Below are 18,416 nucleotides of genomic sequence, written 5' to 3' on the forward strand. Positions count from 1 at the left end.
TGGACACTTGATTCCTGGTGACAGTTCGCAAGCGTTGTGGTTGAGTAGAAAAGAAAAGCGAAAAAGTGAAGAAAGTAGTATTTTGTGTGCGTCATTGCCGAGAATGGTGATGGCACGTTTTTGGTGTGGCTGCGAAGCGGTAAGCGCTGTTAATTCTTTGCGAACATATTTCGGGTGCAATTTAGATCGGCGCACCAATCAACGGTTGGCCAGTTACTCGTTGAGTTAGAGTAGCACTCGAAATTTGTTTGCCGATCTCCTTGTTTGATGGCCGTAGCCTGAGTTCTCGCGATGACGCGGAGAGTAGAATTTGGTTTGAGTATGGTATAGAGTCGAGTCACTCTGGTTTCAAATTGAGCGCAGCCAAATTCCGCTGCACGGGGTCCAGTCGAGTCAGCTTAGATAAAAGTGTCACCTCTCGTGTAGGTCGCGTATCGTCGTGCGTGAGTGCTCGGGTTAGCAGGGCGATTTGTGTACTTTGTGGGAATTACGAGTACAGATCGAGTTCGGATCACTGATATATATATACACTGGATTGGATATTACCGTATACTCTACGTGTAAGCTCGTGTGTCCAATTGAACACTTGAATTTCCGCCATCTTGTACAGAAAGTTGTCACAGAATGCGCGCTAGATTTGAACTGCGTAAAATATGCTATTTAAATCTAACGATATATTCGTCACACAAAAATGTTTTTGACGAGTAAAATAATGTTTGATACATTAAATGAAGAACAAATCATTTTTTCGAAGGTATATTATTATTTACAATTATATGATGTAAAAGATCATTAAATAATATGACGAAAAACTTGTATTTAAGCGTGATTTTTCTTTATGTTCAAAAGAAGTCCTCAATTCTAAGAAGTTTCCGTCCATTATCCTTTATCCTATGGTGGGCTGAATTTCATACGGATTATTCAAAAATTTGTATAACACTAATTCAACCGTTAGGGAATCCATTTACCATCCATTGATCATCAAAGTGGAGCTTAAGACATGTAAAAAAAGTTTTGAATTAAACTATATCGAATTGGGTGAGTAAAAACTTTATTCAAAAATATGGAGAATAAAACATTCCTTGCAAACGTTAAGGAATTTTTATAGAGTTGCGTGCGATAAGCCACAACAATATAATTAGTAGTATCAATCCACAATCCATTCACATGAAGGAAAAGTTACAAGCACAATCAAAAGAAAATAAAAAAGATGTACATATCTGAGCATGCAAATCAGGTACAAATGTGTAGGTGCTCATGTAATTTGGTTACATTCACTGTGGTGGGCCGATCGGATTCATCCTGAAATTCGGTCTGCTGCAAGTTTTCACCTACAGATAAGTTACTAATAAATAACGACAATGGAAATACACAGAAATGTGTCACACACGATTTTTCTGTAACAGAGCACTTTATAATCTGTAGGTAATTAACCGCTTCGACGACATTGACGCAATAGTGCATCACATCAACGTGTCTTTATGCACACTGAGTTTTCTCTGACCTAAAAGGGATTAATAGTTTCAGATCTTACCAAATAACGTTGGGATACTGCCTTTTCGTAAAGTTATATAATTTTTACTTTTCTTCTGAAAGCAAGAGAGTTCAAAGTGGTCGGAACACAGAAAGCTATCACTTGATGGAGACCACGGACCAATGTTTATATTTGCGATCCACTGCTTCATAATATCAGGTTCATCCAATGGGAACCTACATAACAAGCAAAGTTTAAATTTATTAATTCACACGTTATATTGCATTGAGTAACGGTACTTACTTGAAGAATGAATAGCCACGTCCATATTCCCTTAATCGGTGACAAGATGAACACTCTGATTTTGGGTTGTCAAATATAGTTGGTACACTGTTCTTTTTCAATGTAATTAGGAATCCTGTCCTATCAAAGCAGTCGTTTGTAAAATGAGCCGAACACAATGTGCTATTTCGGTTTGGCTTCCAGTCCTTCCTCTTCATTTCTTTTAACCACTGCTGAAGGTGCAACACATCTTTCACGGGAAATCTACATATCGAATTATAATTTAATCCCTGAGTCAATAATACCCGAGTTTTCAATTTCAATTATAATAAGATCGGTTCATAATTCAAATATTGTGAATTTTTACTGACACGATTCGTACGTTATAATACTCGTTAAATATAATTAGTAAATACTTCGTATGCTGACATAACCTCTGCAAGTTATCATTTGCAGAACGCTTCAGCGTTGTATACTCACTTGTGAAATGATCGCCCACAATATTTTGATTGCTTTGTTTTGCAAAAAACGCAGGTACTCATTGTTACCTCAATAATTGTTACTGTAATTTTCCAACACAATCGATTATATACACATACATATATCACGTATATATTTATATATATCTGAAGTGACAAGAATCTGTACAAAATGGCTACCGTTCAATTGGCGCGACGGCACCACGCTTAAGGGAGCTTTCCAGTGTGAAATTTTCAAAAAATCGATTTTTTTTTTTTTGCTTTATCGAATAGTATACACTCTTCCGAATATTCCCTGAAATTTTCATGCCGAAATTCAGATTATTTCGGTTACTGTACAGCATTTCTTGGTAGAAGGCAACGGAGCGCTACAGCTGCCGCGTCGGCCGTCTGCCCGTGCGACTGTTATTTCTATTGTCTCGTTCCTACCTGCACGTACATGAACTTGGCTCGCCAATTGTCGAAAATGTGAATTCGGACTATTGCATAATTTGCCGTTAATTAGTCGTAAATTAGTCGCGCAATTTATTTTTTTGTCGCACTCAATTTTGAAAAAAAAAAAACGGATGGCGTGCTAACTTTTCAAAAACTTAGCGCGCCATCCACCAAAATAACGCACAGCGAGCATCATTCGTAATTCTGACTTGGTTGATAATTTGCCAGAAATAAGCCGCAAATTAGTCGTCGAACTTTTGTTTTTGTCGCACTCAATTTTCAAAAACAAAAGCGGATGGCGTTCTGATTTTTCAAGAATTTAGCCCGCCAACTACCAAAATAACGCACAGCGAGCACCATGAGTGATTCTGATTAGGTTGATAATTTGCCGCAAATAAGCCGCAAATTAGTCGTCGAATTTTTGTTTTTGTCGCACTCAATTTTCAAATACAAAACCGGATGTCTTTAGAATTTAGCACGCCATCCGCTTTTTTTTTTTTAATTGGGTGCGACAAAATAATAAGGCGTGACTAATTTCCGGCTAATTGACGGCAAATTATGCAATAGTCCGATTTCATATTTTCGATAATTAGCGAGCCAAGTTCATGTACGTCCTACCTGCTCGTCGTTCAGTTCGATTTCGACATTCAAAATGGATAGATGTACGAAAGAGGAATGTGCGTGGCAGGATAGAAAAGGCTCGAGAAGCGGACATCCGCGAAATAGACGAAAAAGATCCGGTGGTTTCAAGGGAACAAATCGACACGATATCAAAACGAATCTAACGTTTGCGAGCACTTCGGCAGCAAAAATCTTGAAAAAGAGTCCAGAGTTTGAAGTCCGAATCGATCAAACGTTTAGCTACGTGATTTTGGAGTTCTTTTTGGTTTTCGGCGCTCTTCAGGAACTGTTGAAGTGCAAAAAGTGTAATAGCGACGTGAAGTTTTTTAAAAAATCGATTCGCGGATTGGGCTTTAAAATTTGTGTTCAGTGTTCGTGTCCAGATCCGGCCGAGATAGATTCTTGTCCTTTGATAAAAAATGCTTATGAAATCAATCGTCGTTTCTGCTTTGTCATGCGATTGGTCGGCATCGGCATAAATGGCATTAGAAATTTTATCGCCTTGATGGATTTAACTGCAAACTTCAATAATAACACCTATTATGGAATCGTAAAAATCCTGCAGATTGCAGCGAAATCAATATACGAGGCCGTCGTGAAAAAAGCAGGTACCGAAGAGAAGGAAAAAACTTTGGAAGCAGAAAATCGGGGCGATATTCTGACGGTGTCCGGTGATGGATCGTGGTCGAAACGCGGTTTCACGTCGCGCATGGGTATCGTGTCCGTGATTGGAAAATATACCAACAAAGTTTTGGATGTTGCTGTCAAATCAAGCTTCTGCAAGGCTTGTGTATTCTGGAAAGGACAAGAGGGAACAACCGAGTACGAGGCGTGGTCTGAGACGCATGAATCCGAATGCAACGTCAATCACGAAGGCAGCGCGGGAAAAATGGAAGTCGACGGTATAATCGAAGTATTCAAGAGATCAGAAGAATTGCACAACGCGAAATACGGTTTCTATATAGGAGACGGCGATACAAAAACATTCAAGATGTTATTAGAAGCCAAGCCGTACGGTGACGATTTGACGGTAAAAAAAAAGGAATGCGTTTTGCACGTGAAAAAGCGAGTATATAAAAGGGGAAACGAAGCAAGAAAAAGGTTAGTTCAACTAAAAAAGGCCAAAAATCAAATCGAAGACAAGGCAATGGAGAGTGAACCGAAAAAAAAAGGATCTCGTTCGAGTTCTCCGAAAACTAAAAAAAATCAAACAAAAAACACTGCTGTTGAACCGAAAAGAGCGCAATTGACGTTAAAATTATTGACAAATCTCTCGGAATATTATGGCTTGGCAGTTCGTCGAAATTCCAATTCCGTGGAAAATATGAGGAAAGCCATATGGGCTACATTTCATCACAAAAGCTCAACTGATGAAAATCCTCAGCATGAGTATTGCCCTCCGGGAGAAGATTCGTGGTGCGAATGGCGCAAGGCCGAGGCCACAGGAGAGGAGTACACCCATCCACCAGCACTCGACGAAGACGTACAACAAGTTTTAAAACCGATTTACGATGATCTAACAACGGAGGATCTCTTAGAACGATGTACGGGCGCGAACACTCAAAATAATAACGAGAGCTTCAATCACTGTGTGTGGCAACTAGCCCCAAAGCACGTATTCTGCGGCAAGCAGATAGTAGAAATCGCTACGCAGTGTGCTGTGTGCACCTTCAATGAAGGTTACGACCCAATTTTAAAAATTTTGGAGACGATGGGATGCACGATAGGGCCGAGCGCCGCAGATTTCGCCGCTAAATACAAGAATGCGCGCATCACCCAAGCAAACCGCCGGGCGTCCCTGGATAGCAAAGAGGCGAGGACAGCTCGTCGGATTGAACAATCCATTGAGCACGATCTTTTCGAAGAAGCAGAAGGGATATTGTATGGACCTGGCATCGCTGATTGACCGTAAGTAAACGATTTACCTAAAATTTCCTCACTTGAAACTTTGAACGCGTTTTTCTCGAAACAGCATTTTTCAAAACGGTGGCCAACTTGGAGGGCAGAGTTTTAAAGCTATCGAGTTGAATTTTTTACACAATATTCTTAACGTCATTGTTTATCGTGCTATGGAAGCTTTTTTTTTTTTTTTGACATCTTCCTATTTTTTTGTAAAAAAAACTGCCAAAAAAAAATGCTAAAATCGATACTTTTTGTTCAAACCGGCGCCATTTTTGCAAAAAAAAAAAAAAAGAAAAAAGCTTCCATAGCACGAAAGCCAATTATATACCGATCAATAATCTTTTTGTGTTTTTTGTCTCAGATCAAAATTGTGACCCCCAATGTGGCCACCACATCCAAGTGCATTTTCTGCAACAATTGTTTCATCATTTTTATAGATACTAATTAATAAATAAATCGATCTTTAAAAAATTGTTTTGTATTCTTCAATACCCAATTAATATACAAAAAAAAAACCAGACCGATTAGATTATTTTTTCTTTAAAAAAAAAAATCGCGAAAAACAGCGATTTTTCGGGCTGTCACACTGGAAAGCCCCCTTAAGGACGTTCCCACCTAGCAGTGGTCCTCAACTTCTAAAACAGTCCCCGTATGTAAACTATACTATGATGCAATAACAAAAAGTTGAGGTGCAGTGTACATTTTCAGTGGCGCGAACGTGCGCAGAAGTCCAAAAATATACCCATTGCGTCGTTTCTCAGATCTGGCAACATTGTATTCTCTTTCTGTATATTATTATTATATCTGAGACGTGTGCTACAGAGTTTTAATGTTTTGAGGTTACTTTTATCTTGGAGTTAAAAAATAATTTATTTATAATGACTTCACGTTTGAAGAATGGGAGGTTTGTGAAAAAAAAAGTAGGCGATAGAGTAGCTAAAGCTCTAACAGCTATGTCAGAAGCTAAAAAAACAAAAATTCTCGAAACACTGCATGAAACTACTCAATGTAAAATTCCAGATGGGAATTGTATAGTTGCATTGGAAAAATTAGCTAAAAACCTCAAATGCACCAGCTGCAGCAGTCTTTTAGACATGGAAAAAATGTACGGCTATAACAGAGAAGGACTTCACGTAAAGTTTAAGATAAAATGTGATACTTGTGGCAGATATAATAATGTTAATACCGCAGAGTCCACCAATGGTGTTTCTGATGTCAATATGTCCGTGGTTTTAGGTAAGTGAATTCGCAATATTCTATTTATGTGTAAAAGTAAAAAACTTGAATTGACATAATTAATAGCTTTACAATTATTTTATAAGAAATTTATGATATTTACTATTTGAATGTTTCAGGGGCTATTCATGCCGGTGTTGGAAATACTGGCTTAAATAAAATTCTTGCTTGTGCCAATTTACCTCGAGTAATAGACAAAATTTATAAAAAGTACGAAGTTGTAGTTGGTCAAGCAATAGAATTAGAAGCTAAAGAAAGTTGCAAGCGAGCTGCTTCTGAGGAAAAAGAATTGGTGATAAAAAATGTCAAAAAGCTGTGTGACACATTGTAAGCATCCATTCTAATTCATTTGAACTGTTCAATGGACTGATGCTGATCATCATAATAATTATAAATCATTTTCTCAACACTGATTTTTATAAAATTGTAATATAATTTATTGAAAAATTGTAAAATTATATTTTCTACGAATGAATTATTTGTAATATAATATTAAGCAGAAGTAGTTATTATTTTGTTTCAATTTATATCTTAGGATTTGAATATTATACATAAACTGGTGATTTATAATTATTATGCTATCAGTAAATGTATAATATACAACAACATTTATTTTTACACAAAATAAAGGAGAGACTTTATCTTGTTGTAATTATTTACAATATTTCGATCAAGAATTGAATTAAATATTCAATAAGTTGACAAGCACTAATCTACATTATATACTTGTATTTTTTACAAAAAATGTATTGCTATTAATTTCACGGCATTGAATTGTCTACATAAAATAAAAAAAAAATAATTGTAAATCTGGTTTAATTTTTTTATTTCAACTATTTTTATTTATTATTTCAGACCAGTGGAGATTGCCCAAGATATTTTCCCGCAGTTAGATGTCCTTACGCTTTCCTCAAATGATAATCAAAATTTATTTGATAATACACTAGGTGAAATAATAAATATCATTGTGTCATTTGATATGGGCTGGTCTAAACGCGGTAACGGGCGTAGCTATGATAGTTTGAACGGTTATAGCACTATCATCGGTTTCTTGTCAGGAAAAATTCTAGACTACGCAACTAGAAATAGAAAATGTAAGAAATGTGATATGGGGCATAAAAAAGATGATCATGATTGTAGATTGAACTTCTGCGGAAGTGCTAAGGCAATGGAAGCTGATGCAGGAGTTCAACTTGTTAATCACAGCAACATCTTAAAGGAAGCAGGACTACAAGTACGTGTTATTGTAGGAGATGAAGACAGCTCAATGATTGCAGCAGTAAGAGCAGATAACCCTGGTCAAAAGTATCATAAATTAGCCGACAAAAATCATTTAACCAAAAATTTTGGAAAAGAGTTATATAAATTACGCGATAGTTTAGAGAGTTAAATAAAACAAATGTTATTCCTCATTTAAAAAAGTGTTTTTCATACGCTGTTGCACAAAATAAGGGCAATTCCGAAAACTTAGCTAGAAATTTGAGACAAATACCGGATCATATTTTTAGCAGACATGAAAACTGTGGAAAGTGGTGTAACCCAAGTAAAAATCATGCTCTAAACCTATCTGATGAAACCTTGTATGAAGAATTATTACATTTGTTCGATAAATACGCACAAAACTCTCATAAATTTTCTATTGCCGCTTCAAGTCAGGGCAATGAAAGTTTTAACAATATTATAGCAAACAAAGCACACAAAAACAAGTGTTTAAGTACTAGCTTTTCTTGTGATATTAGGGTAGCTGACGCCGTCTGCGCTAAAAATGACGGTGAACGAAGTATTATAAATATTAAGCAAAGACTGAATATTCCTGCTGGATCTCACACAGTCAATTATGTTAAACGAAGTGAAATGAAACGAGAAAAACGATTGGCAATGAGTAAGTCTAAAGCAAAAAAATTAAGACGTATAGAATTAAAACAGAAACGAGAACTTTTACGTAAAAATACCGAAAGACATGAAGGTATAACTTATAAGAGTAATTGTGGAATGGATAAAATAAACAATTACGTGCGTAAACACTGTGATGATAATAATAATATTGCATTAGATGATGAAACAAAAATTGTTTACTTTGATTTAGAAACAACTGGATTCGCCTCAGATGCTCATATTATACAAATTGCAGCGATCTGTGATTGTAAAATTTTTAATATCTATGTACACACGAAGACCGAAATTTCATCGTCAGCCACTACAGTTACTAAACTTCATCATAAATATGGAGACTTATTCTACGGAGACAAACAAGTCGTAACACTCAAAATTTCTGATGCTTTAGAATCTTTTCAACAATTTTTAATTAGCTTATCCGATGGACAACAGAAATGTTTATTAGTTGCACATAATGCTCGCTTTGACGTACCACGACTCTTACGAGCTATTACGAATGTTAAAGTCGAACTTTTAGATTTAATTGTTGGTTTTGCTGACACTTTATCATTGTTCAGAAAGTCTTTGGTTGATAGGAAAGGACCGGGTCAATTTAAATTAGAGAGTTTAAGCAACGACTTCTTACACCCTGATAATGATCAGGAATCTTTTCATGACGCTGCGTATGACGTTGTGGTACTTCAAGACTTAATTAATACATTAAACCTGCGAAGTGGTGTATTAAAGGCATGTAAAAACAGTAATATTTATTTGGAAGAGTTATCCAACTCAGATAAAACTAAAGTAAACTTAAAAATGTTAGTCGAATTAAGAAATATTATTTCAGTTAATATGTGTAAAAAATTGGCTTCAAATGACATTTCTTGTGATAATTTGAGGGAAATCTATAGAGTAGGTGGAGAAAATGCTATTGTGCAATTGTTTAGCGAAAAATTAGATAATAACAAAGTGCGAATAACTAAAAATAAAAAAATTTTAACGGCAGTTTTAGACTTCCTAAAAAATGAAAATTCGCCAAAGATTAAGAATTTAAAATCACCAAAAAAGAAAATTAAAAAAATACCTACGTCTAAAAAATAATATATTTCTAAAATGTTTTATTTTGTGTTACTTGATAAAATTATAGTTTTTATGAAAATTATATGATTGATTATATTTTTGAATCTATAATTGTTGATGATGTTAACATAACGAGTATTAATGTTGAAAAATAATTTATAATAAATACTTAATATACTTAAAAAATTGCATTTTTCTTTACAACAGCCTACAGTTAACCTATCTGTGAGCGGTTCACATTTATTTACAACTACTACGCCTATACGGTATTTTGAACTTTCCGCCCAACGCAACGTTGCCAAGTCGCTGTTTCTCACTGATCAAGTAATGAAAAAAAAGTGAAAAGTAGCTCACTTTTAACATTTTTTATAATTAAATGAATACCGCTTCTTTGTGTTATTTTTTGAGAAACATGTTTATTATATGTTCAATTAGTGATTTTCAGTTTTTCATAGAAATTCCAAGAAAATTACTGTAGTAACTTAAAAAAAAGGTGCGCCACAATGGGGGTTAGGATAGGGATCACATGTTAAATATGTAAATTTCAACTTGCAATATTTCAAAATTTAGCACCGCAAGAAGGGTTTTAAAAAATTCCTACACATAAAGGGCACTCATAAGTATGTGTATTCAAAATTTGGAAAATATTAGAAGAAAAGTGTTTTTGGTGGGAACGTCCTTAAATCCAATCCAGTGTATATATATATCAGTGGTTCGGATGCCTTGCGATAAAAGTCATACGATTACCGTGGAGACAGGCGTAATTACGAAGAAAAGCTAGAGGTGAGATTAGCGCGTCGACTAAGGTTTGGTTTTAGTTATTGCCCTTGTGAGTAAGCATTGTAGTTTGGCGATTAACGCTTTATTTCGTAGAGGACGATCGCGGATAGCGCGTCGAGTACGATTTTGGTTTTAGTTTTTGTCTAGTGGGTTATTGTTAAGTGGCGATTAGTGCTGTATGTAGTAGAGGACGATGGCGGTTAGTGCGTTGGGTCAGATTCTGTTTTTGGTTTTTGAGGTATTGTTTATTATTAAGGCAGCGACTAGCGCACCTAGGCCTAAAGGTCTTCTAGATTTAGTTTTTTTTTTTGTTAGTTCTGAGTATTTGATTTTGAATCGCAAAGAGCGAATTTTGAAATATTCTTTCTATTGTTGATATTATCGCTGTCGTGAAATATATTATTTTATTTTATTTTAATTTGGTTAAATAACGTGTTGGTGTCGAAGGTCTCGCTCTCTCTCCCCAATTATTACCCCTACCCTCTCCGCGGTACTGAGCTACCGAGTTAATTTTCAAGGTCTAGCGAATTAACGATTTCGAGGCGTGTTAATCACGCCAGGCGCCCAACGGATTTTCGCGATATTGTTTTAGATCCAGCTTACATCGCGGAACGCCTAATTATTGTGCACGCGGTAAGTTCTCGGACATTTTCTCCAAGTGATCGAGGTACGGGAAAAATCCACGTCTCAACATATATGTATATAGGAGCGAAACCGCCAATTCGAGACGACGTTTTGGATAACCTATTCATGGAACTTTGTGAAATAATTCCAGGATGTAGTCCTCGATAATTGACATGTACATAATTTTTTTTAGATTTTTTCCTCCATTATTTCGGCTGCAATTATACGGGATATTTCATCACATTTAATTTTTTTTTTTCTTCATTCAACTTTTCGGTATTTTATAGGAGAATAAAAATATTATTAAGAATGCTTGTGTTTAGGAAATTTTCTCAGCTTTTCGAAAACAATATTGATTTTTTTCTCGAACTTGCATAAAGCTCTCGAAATTGAGTTTCAAATGTGAAGGACTGTTTTTATGGTATTGCGCATGGATCGACATTTTTTTCAATATTTTTTTCCGAAAGCTGAGAAAATTTCACTAAAGATATGTCAAATTCAAGTTGGATTTTCTGTAAATACGGCGAAAATCAATAAAAATGCAGAAATTCAACTATTCAGAATTTTTATTTTTATGCATATTTGAAAATTGAAAATTAATGGATTCTTCCACAATCCATATAAGTTATTGATCATTCAAGGTTTTTTCCGTCTTTCACATAGAAATACAATGTGATCATATGTTACTAATAACCCGCATCGGAAAATAGTTATTATACATGTATAATATTATATAATGTATGTTTATGGGTGCCTTGTGAGGTGTGGTGGTGATGAAATAATGCTTCAATTGAGTTTCTCTGAAATGAATTTGTTTTATTTAATTCTAATGTTTATCCTTCACATCGGGTTTTTAATCTTGAATCTTACCTGAAAAGAGAAACAACATTTAAAGCTTTTATTCCCTCAATTTTGTTATGTGAGAATAAGTTTTCTTATTCTCTCCCCAATCCTGTCAGACCTGGTCATGGAAGACTTGGAAACGTCTTGCATTAATGATCTTGGTTTTGATTTACCGTTCTACTTTCGATACGTGGATGATATTCTTACTGCCGTTCCAAACGAAAAAATAGATCACACCCTTAATATTTTTAACCGGTACCATCCAAGATTACAATTTACTATCGAAACAGAAGAAAATAACGCCATCAGTTTCTTAGACGTATTGTTGATACACAACAATAATAATATCAAGACAGATTGGTTTCACAAAAAAACCTGGTCACAAAGATACCTGAATTTTAATTCTCACCATCCTTTGTCCTTCAAAATAGGCACCATCATTAACCTAGTTGACCGAGCTATCAAACTAGCTAGTACAGAGTTCCAGAAAAAAACCTGTCGCTCATATACAATATACTTAGATGGAATGATTACCCTCATGGCCTATTACACCAACAAATTAATAAGAGACGCACCTACATCAACAACATACCTAAAAATAATATTGACTCTGCTCCCGCTGAAGATAACAATAGACCCGCTACTACATATATCCCCATCCCATATGTATCCGGTCTCTTTGAGTCACTTAACCGCTTATTCGCCAAATATAATGTCAAGTTTGTTGGAAAAAATTCAAAAGATTTACAACTAGTTTTTGATACAGGAAAAGACAAGATCCCCATGGGCAAACGATCTAATGTCGTGTATAAAATACCATGCAATGATTGCAATCAAGTCTACATAGGTCAAACTGGTCGACATCTCAACACTAGAATTAGGGAACACCAACGCAACGTACATGAGATTGAAGAACGTCACATAGCTCTAACGAAACATAGTATCGATAAACAACACACTTTTAATTACGACAACACAAACATCCTTTGTGAAGAACACAATTATTATAGAAGACTGTTATTAGAAATGTGCAACATTGTAGGTCACACCAATTCTGTTAATCTTAGACAAGATGTTGAACATTTAAGTAATATTTACAAACCTCTAATCTCCGCCCACACAACAAATATTGTTTAACCTTAACTACATACAAAAAAATTTTTTTGTCCCCATTATACAGTCCTTTTTACATAACTTTTCTCACAAAATATTTATTGTTTTTCTGTATAATTGTTTATAATAGGTTCACCTTCACTCTGGATTACATTGTTTTCTCCCATCAGTCGTTATTCACCTGTTGACTCAATTGGTTCAACCAACAATATTTCGTTAGACATGTGGAACTTAATTATAAAGAGCCTACCTCCACTTCTTTGACACCTGTGAATTAATTTTATTGCTCAAAAGACCTTCTTTAATAACCTTTTAACACAATGACATACTGACTGTGAAGAAACATAGTTCTTTAATCTTTTTAATTAATGACTTCCAACCATTAACTTCCACAACTTCCACATATAAAATAACTTGAAGATTGACATTGTCTACCGTCACTCAAAAGAACACTGTCTCCACCAATTGTAATTGTGAATTCGACTACATCCTAGTCCACTTACTTAATTCAGAAGGTAAATAACACTCAAAGACATCCTTTTTTCAATTAATCATAAGGTTCTTACTAATCAACAGTATATAATAGCTCTAAGAGTATTACATCTACAATATTTAAGTCTGATTACTTCTAGTACTATTATTTATTTTATAAAAAATCTTTTTGTTATTCTTGACAGTTAAAAAATAAATCGTTCTGAGGAGGGCACATATCCGGGTCGAAACGTTAACTAAAAATAGGTTTTCTTAATTGACCGATCACCAAGATTCTATAATAGATTATATACGAGGTCGAGAATTCTTATTCATCAATAAGTTTTCTCGTGCTCCTCTCGCACCTGTCGTATATGTCCTCTGTAGCTCTTCAATCGACTCGAGCAGTTCTCTCACGATCCTATCGACTAGAGCAGTATAGCTTAGAACTCTCGTTGCGCGGTAGATTCAATTTGAATGAAGTGTACGATTCAGCTTCATTTACATATATATGTATTGTGACGGGACGCCTCGTCGGCGTGCCGGCACTCGACCCACCACGTACCAATTAACCAACCAAACCACGCGATTTACCATGCTCCCTCTTCAAGGGGCACGGCCAATCACTATTCCCAAAATCTGCGAAACTGGACGACTAGCAGGTATAAAAGTCGAGCACAAATGTGGCTCGACATCTATTTATCCATTTATCGTCTATCGAATAACATAGGCCGAGCGGATCACTAATTCGTCCGACTCAGGACACATCCGCACGTCTGTTTGGCGGAGCACCACATCTCAACGAGGAACCAGCAGTCGACACAACTCACGATCCCAAGACGTGGACTCGTCACTGCGAGAATCCTCGAAGACCACTCTGAATCGAAGGAGGGTATTCAACGTATTTAACGAATTTCGTCTCATTTAATGAAAGTCCTCAGGTACTAGGAAGCCGTATCTGAACTAAGCCCAGCATTGCGTCTGACGTCTAAACTCAGGTACGGTGATCGTCGCGGAATCCTCTGACCCATAGGTAGGGCCCCTGAACCTATTAAGAGCCTCTTGCACTGCGACAGGATGTCTTGATATCGGCGAAGGCATAATTGCGTAGAATTCCCGTCCTTCTAACCACCACGCTGCCACATAAACAATATTCTGTCTTGCCGTCTGCAAAACAAATCAATGTCAATACCAAATAATAACTTGTCAATGACGATTTCCCATCGTCATACACCGTCCTTCTGACGACCATGCTATCACGTCAATACTATTCTGTCTTGCCGTTTGCAAAACGAATCATTATCAAACCAAAGAAGAAAAACCAATTCCTTCCGACCTCTCAACAGTATTTCTTAACATTATAAGAAAATCAAATTCACGACATTCTTTCCTGTCAGAAACCCCACTTCTTGGGGATATACCATAATCAATACTCAAAGATTTCCTCTTAGAAAACAAATTTCTCGCCTCACGAGTAAATCGCTCATTGCGATTATTCTGTGTCTTGCTTCACAACCACCGAACAAGTTTGACCCTCAACCGTTTATAAGGCCTGTGATAATGGGTTTATTCCACTGGTGCCATTGCACATGAGAGTGATGAAACAACTTCTGAGGCTTTCTCGAAAACCAATTTAAAACGGTCAAACTCTAGTAACCTCTTCCCGGAGCTCACCAAAGAATTACCAAGTAATTATTTTCCACCTTCCTTCCGCGTCCAGAGACCGAATTCTACCGTTCCGATCACGAGACAGGAAATTCCTAAAACTATTACGATATTCGAGTATGTGCGAAACCACCGCGCTACCTCTCATATTACTTATGAAATCCCTGCGGTATTCCGCGGATAAATGAACTCGAACTGTTTCATTGGCGACCGTAAAAGGACGCGAAACATTTCATTGGGGACCGTGACAAAACTCGAATCGTTTCAGTATATATATATATATATATATATACATGTATATATAGGGTGTGAAATAAAGACATATTTATTGCAAAAAAAATTTCCTTTATTCAATTTATAATGTTAGATGTCATATTCATTTATCCAACTGTTGTGTGTACTGTCAATACCTGACCATTTTACATATAATTTTTTTCCACTCTTCTCGAGAACCTTCTCCACGAGATAGATATCAGGATGTTTCAGCTTGAGGAGGTCCTGTTCGTAGAAACTAGCAATGGGTTGATTTCGATAGTCGATAGTGGGTGTTGTCTACTTGGCTTATCGTGAATATCTCCGTCGTCCAATTGGGAGTATAACCTTTCTCAAAGACATTTTTGAATTTGTTTTGGAACAGTTTTCAACTTCACCAGTTTGGTACGTATCGCTCGAAGCCCTTTGTACATCTGACGTCATAATTATCTTTCGTTGGCAACGGTGACATCCGATGGTTTCATTCGTATCATTCAGTGTTTGGTGTTGTTGTAAGCCGATAACAAATCAGATAAGATGTTAAGCCACTTGTAGCTTCCTTGCGTACTAAACCGTTTCCACATCTTACTTTTCAGCGTATGATTAAAGCGTTCACAGATCAAACTCTTCAAATCACTGTACATGGAGGAAAGTTTGATTCCATAGCGTGTCATAAGAGATTCAAATTTTGAGTTGTAAGATTCCGTTGCTGTGTCCATGTGTAATTTTTTCGATACCCGTCCTTGAACTAGCACAGATTCCATCCCCTTTGTAACATCATCGCCGGACTTCATTTTTATCGGAACAGCCCACAGATACTCTGAAAAAATATGAATGACCGTAAGCAAATGAATGTAGCCTTTGTTTCGTCCATCGTACGACATCCTATCAACAAGATCTGCCTGCCAGGCCTCGTCGATGCCATGCACGTCTACACGTCAACGCGAGTAATTCCAGCGTGCAGGCTTATGCAGTTCCGTCGCCAGCGTTAGCTTTTCCTCGTTCATATTTCAATGCTCTTAGACTGGTGTCCAATTTGGAAATGATTTCTGCATTTTGAATCGACAGGTCTCTGCCTGCTTTGAAATCTTCGTAAATGGTATCGAAGTTTTTTCCCGTGGCGATCTCCGAAGCTTTGATCATTTGATCGCGGTTGTCGATTTGTTACTGCAGCAAGTTGAATGTTCGTCTTAAGATTTTAAAATTTACAACATTGTTCGGCATTGCGGGATCTGCGATATGGTACAGTCTATTGTTCTGTATAGATAAATACATGCTCACAATCCGTATGCATCAACTCTCAGCAACAGCGATGAGATTCCAATCACCGTTCAGCATCAGGATTTATGCATACTATCAAGCAAAAGTTCGCTGCATATTTCTGAAAAATTGGTTAAATCGGACGGCACTGCAGCAGCGATCACAACCCCAGTCAATAACGACATCTGCCATTTGTTCGAAGATGCACGGCATGAACTGAACGCTATAGGGATTGATAAATGCAAAAACGTTGGTCTGAGCAGTCTGCTCAAGGGTTTCGCTTCACTTAACCCTAGTGAGAGTTGGCTTATCAAAAATGCTGGATGGCTCGATGTTCAGGAAACGGAATAATTAACTGATGCCGATGGCAACTTGGATGTAGTTATTCCCTTGAGCATGATATTGGACTTCGCTGAAGACTATCGCAAGATCATCGTTAACGCGAAACATGAGCTGATTCATACAAGATCAAAAAGTGATTTAAATGCCATCGTTTAAAATCAAGACTAAGACTTTAGAATCGTGATCCATCAAGTTGACTGGTTAGTACCGTATGTGAAACTCTCGGATCAACGAAAAATCGCACTGTTGAATTTTATCGAGAAAGATACACCTGTCTCCATGAGTTTTCACAGTTGAGAGTTGTACGAATATCATTCGCAACCGGCAACTACGAAACACGTTTGGACTGTGAAAAAGTTCACCCACTTGGAGAAATCACGATTTGTAACGCTCGGTTTTTAAACGAATCGAAAAAACAAAGCCGGCAAAAATTCCAGTCATCCTAATGAGTGTAACATTACTGACGTCAAGCTCTTCTTGAATTCCGAGTATTATCCGTACGGTAACCGGAACTTGGACATGAGGCACAATCACTTTGCATTGCTGTACGAGATGTACGCAAACTTCCAAGCCACCTATTACTGCAAAAAACCCGAGCCTTTATTGATGAAGAGTGAATTTCTACAGTACGAACCTTCGATTTTCATCTACTGTTTGAAACAAAACGAGGCTCTGAAATCCGGACCAGTAGATATTCGTATCGAATTTGAGACTAAAAATAACCTACTGCTTGATTTTACATGATCGTATAATTGAATATAATCTACTGAGTGGTGGGGTGAGGAAATAGGTATAAATACAATGAAGTTTGTGACAGTATTTTTCACGATGGAGTTCATATTCGACGTGCAAGGATTCAGGAGACCGGGTCCCGGTTTTACACTAAAAGAGTTCACAGTTATGTCACTTGACGAAGATACCAAACCGTCAATATTTCTCTTTGAACCCTTGTACGATTGAAATTCTTTACTCGCTCAATTTGAAAGCGAAAATTTGTGGCTGTCACAGAAATATCATGGACTATCCTGGGAAGGTAGTGATTTACCTTTCGAGAAGCTTAGATTCACCATCGAGTGCGTGTCGCTGCGTGATGCTTTAACAATTCACGTGAAAGGTTTGGAGAAGAAAATTTGGCTGCAGAAAATTCTGGGTGAAAAATTTGAAGTCGTTGATTTGATAGATTTGAGTTGACCGTCGTTGTAGCAATTCAACGAAATGTCCGATACCAATTCAAACTATGCGGATCATGCTATATTACGTCCAAATTGTGCAGCTCAAACCGTATTGTCACTGCGAAATTTTCTACTGAAATACAAAAGCCGATCAGTATTTACTCGAACAGTTCTTCATTCCCATTGTCTCAAGCATGGTTACGATACCGTTGAGTAAGAAACATGCGATCCCACTCATATATTAGCATTAAGAATTCTATGTAAGACTGTAATCTTAATTTTTTTCCAATAAAATATTTTCCATCATCGATATCAAGCCTTAATTCAGAACCTTTGTCCTGCTAGTTAAGAGTCTATTTCATAAATTTTCATACTTCAACGTCGCGCCGAAATACTTTGATCGCCGACCGCTCAACGTCAAGTCGAAACACGTCGGACGATTCCGAGTAGTGTTTGTCGATCTAAAATTCGTTTATGGCCAAAGCAGGTCTTTCTCACGGCTAACGGAAC

General features: G+C 36.7%; 2 protein-coding genes across 5 annotated transcripts in view; both read right to left on the reverse strand.

The window, feature by feature from the left end:
* Positions 1 to 18,416, reverse strand: part of LOC138190738 (two pore potassium channel protein sup-9-like) — a 1,051,447-nt gene that overhangs the window by 701,914 nt on the left and 331,117 nt on the right. The window lies entirely within an intron of this gene.
* LOC124224925 (uncharacterized) lies at positions 741 to 2,414 on the reverse strand. 3 transcript variants are annotated; one of them, XM_046637201.2, is made up of 5 exons: positions 2,237 to 2,414; positions 1,778 to 2,020; positions 1,535 to 1,710; positions 1,273 to 1,331; positions 741 to 992 (listed from the first exon to the last, which is right to left on the reverse strand). In XM_046637201.2, the coding sequence occupies exons 1-5, from the start codon at positions 2,296 to 2,298 to the stop codon at positions 945 to 947; spliced, it is 588 nt and encodes a 195-aa protein (XP_046493157.1). In that variant the 5' UTR covers positions 2,299 to 2,414; the 3' UTR covers positions 741 to 944. The 3 variants fall into 3 exon arrangements, with proteins under 3 accessions (XP_046493157.1, XP_046493159.1, XP_046493160.1); XM_046637203.2 differs by having other exon boundaries at positions 1,217 to 1,331; XM_046637204.2 differs by lacking the exon at positions 1,273 to 1,331 and having other exon boundaries at positions 2,237 to 2,413.

Source organism: Neodiprion pinetum, chromosome 1 (genome assembly GCF_021155775.2).
Source record: "Neodiprion pinetum isolate iyNeoPine1 chromosome 1, iyNeoPine1.2, whole genome shotgun sequence".
NCBI lineage: Eukaryota > Metazoa > Arthropoda > Insecta > Hymenoptera > Diprionidae > Neodiprion > Neodiprion pinetum.

What these genes read in the sequence shown, in the direction of transcription:
- LOC124224925 (XM_046637201.2), bottom strand. Translation starts at nt 2,298, where the DNA reads ATGAGTACCTGCGTTTTTTGCAAAACAAAGCAATCAAAATATTGTGGG. An exon ending in TGTGGGCGATCATTTCACAA is followed by an intron (nt 2,021 to 2,236) that starts GTGAGTATACAA and finishes TTCGATATGTAG; the next exon opens with ATTTCCCGTGAAAGATGTGT. An exon ending in CGTGGCTATTCATTCTTCAA is followed by an intron (nt 1,711 to 1,777) that starts GTAAGTACCGTT and finishes CTTGTTATGTAG; the next exon opens with GTTCCCATTGGATGAACCTG.